This window comes from Microtus ochrogaster, chromosome 8, assembly GCF_000317375.1.
Source record: "Microtus ochrogaster isolate Prairie Vole_2 chromosome 8, MicOch1.0, whole genome shotgun sequence".
Taxonomy (NCBI): Eukaryota; Metazoa; Chordata; class Mammalia; order Rodentia; family Cricetidae; genus Microtus; species Microtus ochrogaster.
The window spans coordinates 61,685,941-61,701,807 of record NC_022015.1 but is presented as its reverse complement, the minus strand read 5'-3'; the positions used below and the strand labels follow the sequence as shown (position 1 = coordinate 61,701,807).

The window sequence follows — 15,867 nt, the reverse complement described above, 5'->3', positions numbered from 1 at the left end:
AAAAAAAAAAAAAAAGAAGAAGCTAAGGCCAGAGGGTTGCAAATTCAAGGCCAACATGGGTATACAGACCTTGCAGGCAGACATTGCTAGTAGTTTTTCTACTTAATAAACAATACTATAAACTGGTACACTTGACAAGGAATCTCTAAGACATAACTATAAAACGTGTATGTTTTCTTTCTGCTCCAGCAATACAGTTGAGGAAAATAAACCACACAAGAAAGCTCAGTCTACAAAGATTCCGAGTAGTGCCATTCATAAGAGAAATGGAAATAACTACAACAGAGTACAGAAGCAAACCATGGCATTTAGCATAGCTGGTAAAAAACAGTAATTATACACAGCTTTAAAAATAATAGGCCAGGGGCTGGAGAGATGGCTCAGCGGTTAAGAGCCTAACTGTTCTTCCAGAGGACCTGAGTTCAATTCCCAGCAACCACATGGTGGCTCACAACCATCTGTAATGAGATCTGGCACCCTCGTCTGGCCTGCAGGCATACATGGAGGCAGACTGTTCTACAAATAATAAATAATTTAAAAAAAAAAACTTTTATAAACAAAATAATAGGCCAGGCAGGCAAAGTTCTCACCTGTAACCCCATCACCTGGAGACTCACAGAGATTCACCTGCCTCTGCCTCCCAAGTGCTAGGATTGAAGGTGTGCACCACCACCTGTCTGGCAAATACCTTTTGATCCTTCTGCCTCTTCCCCCCATTTACTAAAATTACAGGTACCACACCCAGTGCCAGTGACAACTTTTGAGACAGAAGCAGTCTGGTATAGTGGTACATGCTTATAATGTCAGCTATTTGGTAGGTTTGAGAAAGGAAGATCACAAGTACGAGGCCTTCTGACTTTAAGATTAGCCTGGGTAACTTAAGGAAAATGTAACTCAAAAGTAAAGAAGGGGACAGTTACCTCAGTGGCACACTTTGCGTTGCATATAAAGTCCCCAGCAAATTTTTTGCTGGTTAAATCCCCAGCAATTTTTTTTCACTGAATTCCTCCAAGTTTAAGAATCCTTCTGAAGCCAGGTGGTGGTGGTGGTGGTGATGCATGCCTTTAATCCCAGCACTAAGGTGGCAGAGACACAGGCAAATTCAAGGCCAGCACAGTCTACAGATGGATCTCCAGGACAGACTCCAAAGCTACACAGAAACCCTATCTCAAAAAGAAAAAAAAAATCCTTCTGAAAGCAATTCAAATCCTACATGCATATAGATTAAAATAAACTCAATGCAAAAACTTTCATTTTCTATATGAAAGCATGAAAACAACTTACCTAACAGCTTTCAAAAGCTTGTGAACAGCCTCATGAGAACTAAGCCAAACACAAATTTTCTAAAGCAAAATCACAATGGTGCATACAAAAGACTACGGAAGTTAAAGCTGTAATTGACCCAACCTTAGCATAAAAAGTTCATAAGAATATCTCTAATGTGCTATACTTTTTATGTTTGATATTAGATTCCTAAGTTACTCCTTCAATATGCTGCTTAAAAAAAAAACAAAAACAAAACCCACTAAGTTTTAGCTACTTAATAATCATGCAAAAGACATTATGGTCTCTAACTTACCACAGGAAAGATATTCCTACAGGTAAGATGTAAAGATGTACCATGGATGTCCCAGTAATTTGAGAACACCCAGTCATATTTGGTGTCAATTCCCTCAGTAGTAACTGCGTTTTGAAAAAAAACAAAACATTCCAAAGCATTCACCTGTACCTGTACTGATTTTGGAGGTTCAAAGAGCTTAGAGTTGCAGAACCCACTTCACAGGTTCTAATACAAATGCCCCCAACAATAGATCTTTCTCTACTAGTTTAGCCAAAATTGCAAAATTTTTACACTTGTTTTCAACAATTCAAAATTTGCCCTTCAAAGTAAAGTCTTTGAGACTATTTAAAACAGAAAAACTCCAGATGTGTAGACTGGATTAGTTCACTTTATATACGCTTTAATGTGATATATGAAATAAATCAAGTTTTTTATCCTATACTTCCAGCCTAGAATCATCGGGAAATGACTAGTTTCTTTTCCAGGTGGTCTGAGTCAGTCTGCCCCCAACAGATTGTTTTGAATTGAAGAAAAAGAACATGAACCGGAAGAAATATGTACATTTTAAATCATGCGGACATATATAGTCACTCATAACTCAGTTAGAGAATCATATTAATGATTTTATAACTGTCTTGTTTTAACACTGTGAAAGCATTTTAACCATTATAATCAACTTTATATCTGAGTTGTAAACTATTTCCCAAACTCTGAAATTATATACAAAAATCCTAGTCAAAATTCATTTTAGAGTATGAAATTTTTCAATGACATTTTAACTGTATTCATGACTGGAAGTAAGAACAAGTCTTTGGTCCATGTTTAAATAAACAAATGTCTTACTTTTAGTAGTATACTAAAGGAGCACAATTTCTGTAAAGAAAGAACTCCTGCCACTGTGAGAGAAAGCGCCTTTGCAGTCAGTCATCTTCAAGTTCAGAGAACATATTTTAAAAATGTAGAAAGAAATTAGGCTAAAATTTTGAAGAAAAAAACTGAAGAAAGTCAACCTTTCCAACTGATCAGCATGTGGTGTTTGGCTGCGGTGAAGTGGAGCACTCCTAACTCCAGGAGGCAGAGGCAGGAAGGGGTTCAGGCCAGCTGGGACTACACATGAGGCCCTAACAGAAAGGAAGAGAGGGAGATACAAAGTTCAGTACACAAGAAGACAAAAACACCAATTAAATGGAAGGAACATAAATGAAAATAATGAGAGAGGAACCCTTTTAAGACTCCACATTATCCAAACACTAAATAAGCAGAATGGGTAATTATTTGTAAACTTTCAGCATTTGGGTAAAAACTGAATTTAACAGGGTAAGAAGGATCATTTGCATACACACTGGCTTCCAATGCAAAAAGGCCGAGGTTTCATGGCCTGTAATTCAGTCCTGACCAAAAGAAAAGTCATGCCAGTCAACGTCCCAAAACTGTACTAACAGAATCTTCTCCCTCACAGACACTAACCTGGTGAGGCCGAAGTACCAAAAGTACAGGCCCCAGGCAAAATTGTGTTTGAGAGTACAAATTCAGTTATCAAAACTTAAACCATTTTTTTATTCTAGTAACTACTTGGCACATAAAAAAAAAACCTATTCAAGAAAATAAAGGTAAATTAATAAAAAAAAAAAAAAGCTAAGCCTGGGGGGGTGGGGGAGGGCACAAGTCTTTAAAATCCCAGCACTTGGGAGACAGTTTAAGTCCAGCCTGGTCACAGAGTGAGTTCCAGGACAATCAGAAATACATAGTGAGACTTTGTCTTGAACAATCAAAACCAGCTGGGCAGTGGTGGTGCACGCCTTTAATTCCAGCACTTAGGAAGGCAAGAGGCGTGCAGATCTTTGTGAATTTGAGGCCAGCTTGGTCTACAGAGTGAGTTCCAGGAGAATCAGAAATACACAGAGAAACTCGGTCACAAAAAAGGAAGAAAAAAAGGAAAAACCAAAAACCAAAAAAATAACTAAAATTCATCAGATTCTATGAAGGCATTTTAAAGATTTCTATACAGCATAACTAACATCAACTTAGTTCATAGGGATGAAATGTTTAAATTAGAAACAACTTCTTAAGTAGCTTAAGATGCAGGAGAAAATGTTTAAATGAGCTAGTTCTTTTATATACAGATCAGAATAAAGTTGTGGGAGGAAAAAAAGCACAAGACTTGAAAAAATACTTGAAGCAAATGTTTAAAGTTACTTAATATATCAGTTCCTCACTAAGTTTCATATTATCAATTCTTATGTAACTTGTTAAAACCCTAGCTTGGAAACCCCAAAATATCGTGTAATTTGGTATTTCAACTGAAAACACAACACTTCTACTGAAGCATCCAAACACTCCAGGCTTGCAGCAGCAGCATTAGCAGCCCGAGTGGCTTACGAACGAAATACAAATGATAGCAGATCTTAGACCTAAAACAATCTTAGGTCTTAAAAACTACTAGATGATTCCAAAAACACTACCACTTAGAACAGGTGGCAGGCCTGGGCTCCTAGACACCACACAGCAAAAACAACCTGTGACCTTCTCAGGAGTGAGATGCAAACACCCTTAGTAAGGACCCTCACATATTTTCAAACACACAATTGTGATCACAATCTGGATATAATCTAGATAAAGAATGCATCTCACTGCTTAATATACGGTTATTTCATGCAAATTTCCGATAAACTAGTCCACAGAAACTACTCGAGACACTGGACTGTGTCTGTCACCTTCAAAAGGGGAACATGGAAATACTAAAGAAATATTTTTGCCATCACTAAGTTTTACTAGAACCTAAGACAGCAAACATCATGCCTAGGTGAAAATCTCAGTTTAAGTTTCATTTTATTTGGGGGGAAAATGTACTTAATAATAAGCAAGTAATTTTGTTTTTTGATTTGCCTTGGTTTTTAAGTTTTAAGGGTCTCCTGTGGCGTAGGCTAGGCTTCAACATTACTATATAGCCAAGGCCAACTCTGAACGTCTGATTTTCCTGAAGACAACTCCCAGGTGCTAAGAATCAGGCCATTCAAGCACACCTGGTAGTAACTTTGTTTATAAAAATAAGACAATTGTGTTTGGATCAATTTATTTTAAATATTATGTTCAAAAATATCAGTATAGTTCACTGATAAAGATTATCAATTAGTTGATAAGGATAAAGGTTTTCTTTTAGAATCGGACTTAAAAATAATGTCTAACAAAACTGCTAAATTCACTTTTTACTATAAATAGTACTTGTTAGTGCAAATGCACAAAAAACTTTCATCAATTAACAGTATAACAATAACGTGGGCAACTATGCAAATATAAACCATATCATTCAAAATACAAAACAGTAGCATCATGGCAAGCCAATAATCCTGGATTCAAAAAGGACATCAATAGAGCTATGCCCATTTTAGTGTGAAAATTGTTTATTCAAATTGCTTCTATTCCACTTCAATTTTAACACAGCAAAAATACTCCAAAGTAAATGAAATTAACCTATTAAAAGTATTTTGGTCCTGGAATAGTAATACAAGCCTATAATCACAGTCCTTAAGAGGATGAAAAACTAGGATATATATAGTGAGACAGGTCAGCATGGGCTAGAGAATCAGAAACTGTCTCTCATCTATATATATATAAAATCATATACATTATATATAACATATTACATACATATATAATGTTGTCTTCATAAGTAATATAAACATTAAGTATTAGACGTGCCATAGATTTCCTAGAAGTAATTTTGGATGGAGACATTTCAAGGCTCTAGTACTTAGTTTTTGTTTTTGTTTTTTTTGTTGTTGTTGTTGTTAAATCTGAATCATAAAAACTGTCCCGATTTGTCACCATAAGTCCACTCCAAGGAACTATATTAAGAGAAAAAAATGGAGAAACCTTAATGTATAAGTAAATATTTTTGACAATTACCATTATGAAGCATTATGCAAATTATTCAAAAAGAAAAAGACATTTCTTTAAGTTCATCATGAATTAGAAAACAATGTGAAGTTATTAAGTTTTTTAAAAGGTGATTTTGTTGGGCGGTGGTGGCACATGTCTTTAATCTCAGCACTCGAGAAGCAAAGGCAGACGGATCTCTGAGTTTGAGGACAGCCTGGTGTACAAGAGCTAGTTCCAGAACAGGTTCCAAGGCTACAGAGAAACCCTGTCTCAAAAAAAAAAAAAAAGCTAGCTTTTTTTTTCTTAGTAATCTTTTTATAAAAAGAATTTTCTTTATTAAGCAAATGAGTTTTTAACTTATAGACTTTAATCACTATAATGTATCCAGCTGGAATAAAGCAATGAAGACCATTTGCTTTTCTTGCTGAAGGAGGCTACTGTAATAAGTCACACTGGCTTTACAATATTTATTAGTATATCTAAACATCTCCCTTTAACTTCAAGAACCAAAATTCTAAATCAGCACTTAAACTTCCTATTAAATTAGAAAATAAGGTCTTGACATTTTATTCTGTGTAAAGTGAGTGTAAAATCAAATTGTAAAATTAAACAGAAAAAAAAATTTTAGCAACTAATCTATTCCTAGAACATTTATAATTATGTTTGTGATCCCTAAAAATAAAACAAGAACTCCAATGTCCTTTTTACTCCCTTGGTTTCTTTGCATCTCTGGACTAATTGAAACTCGCACCCCCAAAGCAGAAAAACTTCACAGCGGTTTCAATTTTTATTTTAGGTAAGTAAAACACTTTAATTCAACCAAGCTGACAACAAATGGAAGGCTCAGAAAAGAACAAGCATCCAATATTGCAGTCAAGTAGCCCGGTCCTCCTCATCCGGAAAAATGTAACTGTTTCTGTTATTACTTGTTAGAAATTTCCATTTCACATCAGCATATTTAACTTCATCCTATCTGAAGAAATAAAGGGTTAGAGTAAAAGTCTAAGACTAAAGAAAATGTTAAACGATAGTAACATTAAAGACACTAGCAACAAACTCCCTAAACGATTATAGAGAAAATTGTTCACACATGGAACAAAACAATCCTTCTTTTTTAGGGTCTGACTGTAGAACTCAAAGTATAGCAGTGCAAGGTTGCCCAGGCTATCCTCAAACATAAAACAATCCTCCTGCCTCAGCTTCGAGAGTGCTAGAATTGCAGGTTTGAGTGACACATCCGACTTTACCTGCTTTCTTTTAAGTCCATCCCCTCCTGCATTCCCTGTGACAGCCTTCTCAACAGCATACACACAAGTTTAATTTTTCTAAGAGGTCCAAAATCTCACAACGCCAAAGACATGAGACCTCATCAAATAAATCGTTTTCTTACTAGTGAAATCTTTAGTGGACAAAGTTCTTATCAAGAAACATAAGCCCCACACCAGGCAGAAAACCTAGTTAGGCCCATCCACAATCTAAGGCTTATCAGACACTTCATCTAGCACTTGCCAGATCCCACATCCTGCAGATGTCTAAATGCAATCAAGTCTTCTGCCACCTCAGTTATGGCCATGCCCACCAAAATGTCTCCAGACACTAGCAAAAATTCCACATGAAGTAGGAGGGGATCCTCCTGAGTAAGCACACTATACTCTGAAAATACCACATACTTCTAACGAAAACAAAAACGTACAAATCACAGCTTTGCCTCATACTAGAAAGATGGAAACTGGGACAGGAATTTAAGCTGTATTTGGGGGTCTGGCTAATTCCAAGCTATATTCTTTTGCATTCCAGCAGGCTGTCTTTCTAATTCACTGAGCCTTGTCTACAAAATCAGCATATTTCCTATGTCCGGCTATGTAGGACTTACGTCTGTTGATAAAATACACCTATAAATATTATCAGTTCAAATGAGTATCCCATGGAGGCTGAGAAATTGGTTCCATAAATAAAGCAAACACTTACTATGCAACCACAATGATCTGAGGGCAGGTCCCCAGCACCAATGCAAAGCCCTGGATGGTGGTGTACAACTGTAAGCTAGCACTGGAGGGTAGAGACAGAAGACAGACAGTCTAGCCAAATGGGTGAAGTCCAGGCTCAAAGAAAAACTCTGTCTCAAAAGATAAGGCAGAGAGCAAAAGAGGAAGGCACCCACATTGATTGCTAGCCTACACACACTCCTATACATAAAGTGTAATACATCAAGTTAAGGTTTGTTTGATGGAAGATAATGTAATACAGAGACCTAGAGACAACCTTAATAATATCTCCCAAAACTTGATTCTAAGAGTAAAAGAAAAACTTAAATTCTACTTAACCTCTAGTTTAGAGGAATACAAATACTCAAAAACAAGTCTCATTAAAGAAAAAAAAAGTTAATGAAAAAAAATCAAAACAAAAATTTGCTTCCAACTTTAAACATGTATATTGATTTTATGAATCACTTTAAGGAATACAACTCTTTTAAAGATAGCTGATTCAAAGCAGAATTACATACCTTGAGTAATTACATCCTATTCAAAGATTCCAAAGTAAACAAAATTAGTTCTGCAATCACTAATTAAAACAAAGAAAGAAACTATTCTACTTCAGTCTGAAAATCTACAGAATTTTTTTTATTTTTTAAAGAAAGAAAAGTCAGTTAGTTATTCTGCAGAGCTCTATACACTTGCCATAGTACAAGTATACAAAAGAAAGACAGAAATTGATTTAGACAATGTAGCAGAGTCAGACATGAAGATATGCAACTCAATTTTACAACTGGTGTTACACCAAAAATACAGCTAAGTTACCAAACTGAGGGGCGGAGTTCATAAGAACACAGTCCTGAAATGGTTCCAGCAGCATCCCCACCATCCTTCTGGAAAGGAATGTGCACTACTGAGGATACTAACATCTGAAAAGCCAATACAAGCAAAGCAAAGAAGCAACATTCCCTGTCACAGGCAGGCAGACCTTAAGCTTACTTCCCTCTCCTTGATAAGAAAACAGCATGTAAACTTCTATGAAGGCTCGGTAGAGCAAAGGTGCTTCCTGTTTAAGTCTAACGACCTGAGTGCCATTCCCAGTGCCAATAAAGTAGAGAACCACCTCGATAGTTCTCTGCCTCCACACTGAGACCCTGGTACATACATGCCCCATTTCATTCCTCCCATCCCAACCCCAAATAAATGAATGTTATTTTTAAAAACTAGAGTACATGAAGAAAAAAAAGAATCCCTTTAGCTTTTTCTTCGTATTTCAAAGTTCTACTTATGTGGAAAATCTTGGCCAAACATGAAAAAGGGGGACAATATTATAGGATTAACACTAACTTTAAATTCTTACACTAATTCGCTGCACATTATATTGAGTATGTCTGCTGTAATGAATGTAAATTGGCAGGGCTACATAACTACCCCATAAAGCTGAACTTAAAAGGAAATGCTAATATACCTTTACTGATAAAGAGTTTACCTAACTCTGAGTTATACATTAGATGTTCTATTCACTAGTGGTGAGGATTATTCTTGGTTAAAAAAAAAATAACTATGATACTAGCCAAGAATAGCCACGAATTCCAGACAAATCAGAGCTATATGGTGAGAACCTGACTCAAAAGAGCAAATATATCATATCTGCATCATAGGAATGCTATATAAACATACATACTATGTTACAGATGTTATATAGTTCAATCATCTATAGAGTACTAAAAGAAAATTTAGGGGAGAGGGTGGAAGGGAATGGAAGAGAGAGGAAAGGGAGCAGGGAAAATTGTATAGCTCAATTAAAAACAAATATTAAAAAAAATTAATCTTACAACAGATAAAGAGTTTTAAATTCACTATGCTAAATCAAAAGAAAGTTTTCACCTTCCCGTAAAAGCTGAAAGCAAACATTTTCTGATGAGCTCGATAAACTTCATTTTGAGCAACTCCATGAGGAAACAGTAAATTAAATTCCTAAAGGAATCTGCCATTTAAAAAAAAATATCTTGAATCAATTAAAATTGCAACAGGTCTCAAACTGAGCAAATTTATAAACAAACACTGTTCATTCTAGAAACGAAAATGCAAAATTTTCTGACATCTGGGAAATTGTTAAGAGTAGTAGCTGTGACAGAAGTCTTTACGATGAGGTAGACACCATAGTATGGCACTGTTTATGGTACTGTCTGTTTCTTGTTCAGACAGGGTCTCACTATGGACCCCTGGCTGGCTTGGCACACAGTATGTACAACAGGATGGCCTCACACTCACTATGCAGTCCATCCAGCTGCACTAAGGCTTACCAAAAATCCTCCTGCCTCCACCTCACTGGAATGAGTCACTATGTCCAAATATTTCCATCATTTAATGAAGATGAACTTTTGTGGTGGGTACCATTATCCTACCCTTATTTCAGGTAAAATAAGACTGAGGAAATTAAATAGCACAGAGACATCCAGCTACTAACTGACAGAGCCAAGATCACAGCACAGGCAGCTGGCCCCAGCCCACCCTGTCTGCCTAAAACTAAGATGAAACAATGTATAACTTCAGAGTATAGACAAAACCTGCTGTATTTTAATGTAATTTAAATGTTCTAAAATGACCTCCAAAAAGTCTCAATCATGTTATAAAATGAACTCCAAAGCAGTCTATTCTATAAGGAGAAAAATCCATTTTCTAGAATAATAATAATACATACTATACACACAGAAAATTCAAATATTTATAGTTAGAATCACTGTTCATATGTAAAGGGTTGGTTTTTGATGATAATTATTTAACTAATTACACAAAACATAGCATATTTACAGTCTTTTCCACACCATATACATACAGGTAAAGAAGACTCTTTGCTAGCAAAAGGTATTCAACTGCAATGCCATCGCTCCAAAGTTTCAACACCACCAACATGTACAAGTCTAATACTGTAAAGACATCTACAAGTGTCCTAATGCCAACCATTGCAATGGAAGAGTGTGCTATTCTGAACAAAACTGAAACTTCACTGCCAAAATCAATTCATTCCTAAACCACGTTTACTGTGATAACAACATTCCCTTAAGAAAGTCATTTTGTTCCAGTACAATTCATTTTAAAAGATGAAACTGCTAGCGCCCCTTCTGCAACCAAGGAATACAAAATTAGGTGAAGCAACAAACCCAATATCCTAATTTCATCTTTTCCAATATATTCAATACAAAGAGAACCAATAAATTATGCCTATATCAAAACACCTTTAAGCACCTAACGAAGAAAGTTACGTGATGGCTGCATGACCTATAAAAAGGATGAGTAAACGCTATTATTTCATCTATCCTTTATATCGGTGATAGCTCCAGGAGCAACCGCATCAATTTCAAATCGACCACGCACGAAGCAACTACAAAAAGTAATGAATATTTACAAAATCATTTCTGATACAATCATACAAATGACCTAAATCCTGATCTAACTTTAGAACAAATTCGTGTAACTTTTCTTAAATGTAGATCACAAAGCCAATTCTGCAAATCAAGTTTATCTACAGGGTGAAAAAAAAAAGGAACAAAACTCAAGAGTCACCAGCTCTATGCAGTAAAACTTCTCTTTTATGAGCCAGTAGTTTCTACGGAAAAAGAAAAAACACTATCCAATAAATTTCTTAAGCTGTACCAATAACTAGTACTGTCTTCTGGAACTAAATACTTCTAAGATGGACTAGGCCTAAGATTTCATGGAAATGAAAAACTGTCCTATGTACACAGGTTTCTAAGTTTATCTTTGCCAACTATGAATTCAAATACATTATCAATATAAAAACACTGTCTATATTTTGGGCTTACAAAGAAGACTAAGACACAAAATAAAATATTGAAAACTGAGTATTTACTGAAAACAATATTCAAACTTTGTTCTTTCCTGCATGAATAATTTTCTGATAAAGTCATCAAAGTGACTATTTTAGAAGCGGCTTAAAAATTGTTAATACTGTTAAGCTACAAACAAAGAAAAGCACACAAAGACAAATTTCAAGTTGTAACATTCGTTCAAGCTGAACGAACTGAATTCATTTCCAGAAGGTAAGCTAGTTTGTAATACTTAGATATATATTTTACATAATTATGAGAATTAGACATAACGTTCCACACAAAAATTAGAATACACTAGCTTTCTTCTGTTACTAAAATAAAAATTTTAAAGGCAATGAATCTCCACTTTCTAAAACCAAGTATAAAATGAACATGGTAATGTCATATTTAACTTGAATTATTTAACCTTTAATTAATACTTTAAAAGCAAACTTAGCCTGCATCATTATACTGTGTCAACTTTTACAACTGACAGTAATGAAATTGCTTTTCCTTATATTGAATTATATATAACTGAAAATTACTCGTTTTGACGCATTTTATTCTTAAGTAAGTTTTAGGGAAAATTAAAATTTCAATCTATTATGCAGCAATTACATAGTCATGTTTTTCAGGAAAGAAACAGATGACTACAAAAAAGGCAAGATTAAAGATTTTTTTTTTTAAAGATTGCACAATCTTTAAAAAAAAACTAGAATTACTTTCAACAATTACTCGCTTGTAACAAACAGCTAACATTAGCAATCACTGCAAGGTTCTACTGTCCCGAGCGGATTGGTGTTTGAAAGGAAGCACACCACAGCTACCACACAAACTGTCACAGAAGGCTGGGCCTCTGCGTGTGCTTCAAAGACACGAAACCTCGCAATCTCACAGAGTCTGTTTTCCAGACTGCTAAGAATAAAATCCAACCAACGAATTCTTGCAATACAATTTTGCAAAAGATTTTAAGACTCAATTTTCCTTGACTTTCCTGAAAGTACATCACTGTTAACCCTTCAGCAAATAAAAATATCCCACTTACTACTTTCATAAAGGAATTTAATTTGGCCAGCTTCGGTGACAACACTGACCAGCAGTAGTCTTCAAAGAGCATTTTAATTCCTGCCCCCGAACACAGAACACACTGATAAGGAATCAAGCAAGCCCTCTGGCTCATCAGAATTATTGGGGGAACAACTCCCAGAAGAGCAAGGCCTTCACCGACTTTCCCCCTCCTGACTCCTTTTCATATTAACATTTGGCTCAATAAAACCACAGCTCTAGAAATTAAGTGTTTAAATTAATCATTTGATGCATTATTTGATACTGCTTTCCACGCATATCATAACTAAAAGTACAGTTTTAGACTTTTAAGTCACATAAACTACATGTGCAGAAGCCCATGTATTATGAAATCAAATAAGGAACTGCAATCATGTCACTGCTCATACATAAAAATTTGGCGAAACAATTGTGAGGTCCAATACCCCTGACAATTTTAAATCAAGTGGGAAAAGCATAAGTCTACTGTGGAAGCTAAGAGAAGCTCGACTACCAAGCTTTCCAGATTTTTCTTGAATGAGGACCTATTTTTTTAATTAAATAGATACCTGACTAATTCCTCCTATATCTAGATTACTACCACTAATTCTCACCAACAGTAAAATGCCTTGAAGCAAATAATACCTCAGAATTTTTTCCAGTTACCTTCAGAAAAGGTCAAGTTCATCCTGAGTTAAAGCCTTATCAATTAATGCAAACTCGAAAATTAAAGATGCCTCTCCAAGTGTATTTTTAACAGAAAATTAGCCTGTTTCTGAAGCCAGTTCTTCAGTGAATTCCATCTTCATTTCAGAACAAAAACTCGACCAAAATTTAGCTGTTCATGTTTATATGCCGCTAATGCAATAAAAAAAAAAAAAATCAAACCTCTTCCAAATGAAAACATTTTAGTATAAAAAAAAAAGTCCTCTCCATAATGCTCGATTAGCAGGACATGTATAGGCAAGTTGCTGCCCTTCTGCCTTAAGAAAATGTCTACTGATATTTACTAAGAAATAACTTTTACCAAGAATACATTATTAACAATTACGCAATTACTTAATTTTAACTAAATATTGTTCATTGTTACAAGTCTCTTGGAAAAAAAAATTGGGGGTTGTAACAAAAGGCCTAATAGATCTTCAAGCCTGTCACTTCAGACAAGCAACTTGTGTTTTCACACACCTGACACACGGGCCTCCCAAAAGCTCTCAGTATCTGTCAATACTTCCTCCAAAAAAGGAGGGCTCTCTTCCTATGCCTGATCAAAACCAGTACCATACCTGAAACTGCAAAGATCAATGCTTTAAGATAACCGCGAACTTCTGAAGTACAAAGGACTAACTTTTAGACAATCAGAACTATACACCGTTAAAAAATTCTTGGGTTTCTGTCTTATTCAATGAGCTGACTCAGTAATTTGCTGCATTTAAAAAGCTAGCCTACTGACAGTCTGAAGCCAGTGAGCCACTTTTGCTAGTATCTCTGGGTAGTAGCTGGTTACAGTTACACTGACATTCTATACAAATCAGGGTAAAACTCCTGGACAGTCAACGGGTCAAACCACCTGAAACTTAAAAAACATCAACAGCAAATTCTAGCTCACGGTAATACTTAAAATTTCATGCGAGAGACGAGCTTTAACCTCTGCAATCATTTGCCACATAAAATATCCTTGAATTCACACGGGCATCATCATCTGGGGTAAAAAACTGTTCAATCTCTAGCCTATCACGTATGGCAAAGCCAAATGAATGCTAAACACGACTGAAACACAAATCTCAGGCCCCCATCCCACGTCTCATCAGGAAACAAAGTCTAATTTAACTAAGTTCTATTAAAAGGTCCAATAATAACACATATTCTGCCACTGTTGGTCGCAAACTACAAAACTTCTCAATCTAGCTCCAAAGTCGTAATTACCTCAGTTTAAACACACAAACCTGCTTTTACCCTCAAATGTGCACCATCTATGCTGAGGGTGGCTATGCCTATAAAGTTATGCAAATCAGTTCACAAGTCACATTTTAGAAAAATCTATCAACGCAACCCAGGAAACTAACAATCACTGCAAGATTCTGAGGCAATATGCCTACGTGCGGCACGGACTTTCATTTTAATCTGATCTACACCCTACATCTAGGGCCTAAGTCATGATCTAATCGAAATATGCACAACCTCACAGCATCTATTTTTTTGGTTCATTTAGGAGACTTGGATTAATGAGCTCGTTAATCCAATGTACAGTACTCTGCATTCACGGACAATAGATTTTAAGAAGAGACCTCGGAGCTAGACAAGAAACCAACCCGTTCCTTGACACTTGCAAGCAGGCATGAGTTCCGTCTAGCTGAACACTCCCTAGGTTGAACACCCTGCAAGAGGCAGAAAATACACGATCTAAAAATGCGACCAGGATTAAACGTTATAGTCACCCCCAACTACGGAAATTTTTCACATCCGTCTACTCCAACGTTATCAGAATGACAGAAAAGCAAAGAGGAACAGCCGCAGAAATGGATACAGGTCAAGTCTAAGTCGAATCCATCCTCTTGATATCTCCTTTTGTTTCTGCTAACGATCTCTTTGATGATGGCTGTCATGTCTGGGAGCCTGTGGCTGAAGAAAAAGGAGGAGAGAGATGGCAGAAGCTGCTGGTGGCGAGGCTTCTTCTGCAGGATGGAAATGGCTCTGGACTTGGCGGTCGCTGATGCCCCTCGCTCTGCTGCCGCTTGGCCCTGGACCGCAGCCGGGTAATGGCTGCTGCGGCGGCTGCTGGATGGTTGCAGCGACTGGGCCTGCTTCTCCTCAGCAGCCAGAGGCCTGGCAGCCGAGGCAGCGGAATGGGGAGAAGACGGATAATCCTCGCAGCGGCTGCCTCCTCCGGCGGCCTCCGGAGCCCGGGCCAGGGGGGGTGCGGCGGCGGCGGACGGGAGGCTCAACACCGGCCCGGGTCCCTGGACGTGCCGCCGCCGCCGCCGCCGTGTTGGAGGCAGGAGAAGGGGAGAGAGCAACTCTCCGGCGTTCCCAGCCCTGGCAATGGTGACAGGCGACTCCGACCCCCTCCCCGGAGCCGCGGCCGCCGCCGCCGCTTCTCCCCCCCGCTCCAGGAGCGGGAGGTGCAGCCGCCGAGCCTGCGCCGGCTCCCGCCCGAGCCCACGGCTTCCACCGTCTCTCTCCGAAGCCGCTCAGCAGAGGGCTGCCCGGTTAGAACAGACGACAAGGAGGCGAGGCCCGCCGCCGCTGCCGCCGCCGCCGCCCGGCCGGCTCTCCGAGGGCGCTGCCCCCGCGGCTGCTCACAGGCGCTGAGAGGGGCTCTGGGCCGCGGCCGCCGCCGTCTCTCATCTCCCTCGCCTGCGCCGGGCCTGGCCTCACAGCGGCTCAACTCTCAAACTTCCATCATGGCTGCAGCTTCCGAGAGGAGAGAGCTGAGCGCAGCCGCGTCCCGACGCCCAAGCGCGTATCCTGCCGCAGTGCACAAAGAGTCCCGCCACATCACCGTGCGCCGGCCAGCCCGCCCCCTCCGCCGCCCCGCCGGGAGAGCCGGGCGCCTCCGAAGCCGGAGGGGAGGCGGGAG

The 15,867-nt window shown here is 38.1% G+C and overlaps 1 protein-coding gene across 1 annotated transcript in view; it reads right to left on the bottom strand.

Annotated features, from left to right (window-relative positions):
* The window catches only part of Pten (phosphatase and tensin homolog), a 70,079-nt gene extending 54,444 nt beyond the window's left edge, over window positions 1-15,635 (bottom strand). The window contains exons 1-2 of the mRNA XM_026781329.1: window positions 15,509-15,635; window positions 14,815-15,477 (exon numbers count right to left, since the gene is read on the bottom strand). Coding sequence (XP_026637130.1) covers window positions 14,815-15,477; window positions 15,509-15,635 — 790 coding nt within the window. The remainder of the gene's footprint in view (window positions 1-14,814; window positions 15,478-15,508) is intronic.
* Between the last annotated feature and the right edge of the window lie 232 nt (window positions 15,636-15,867).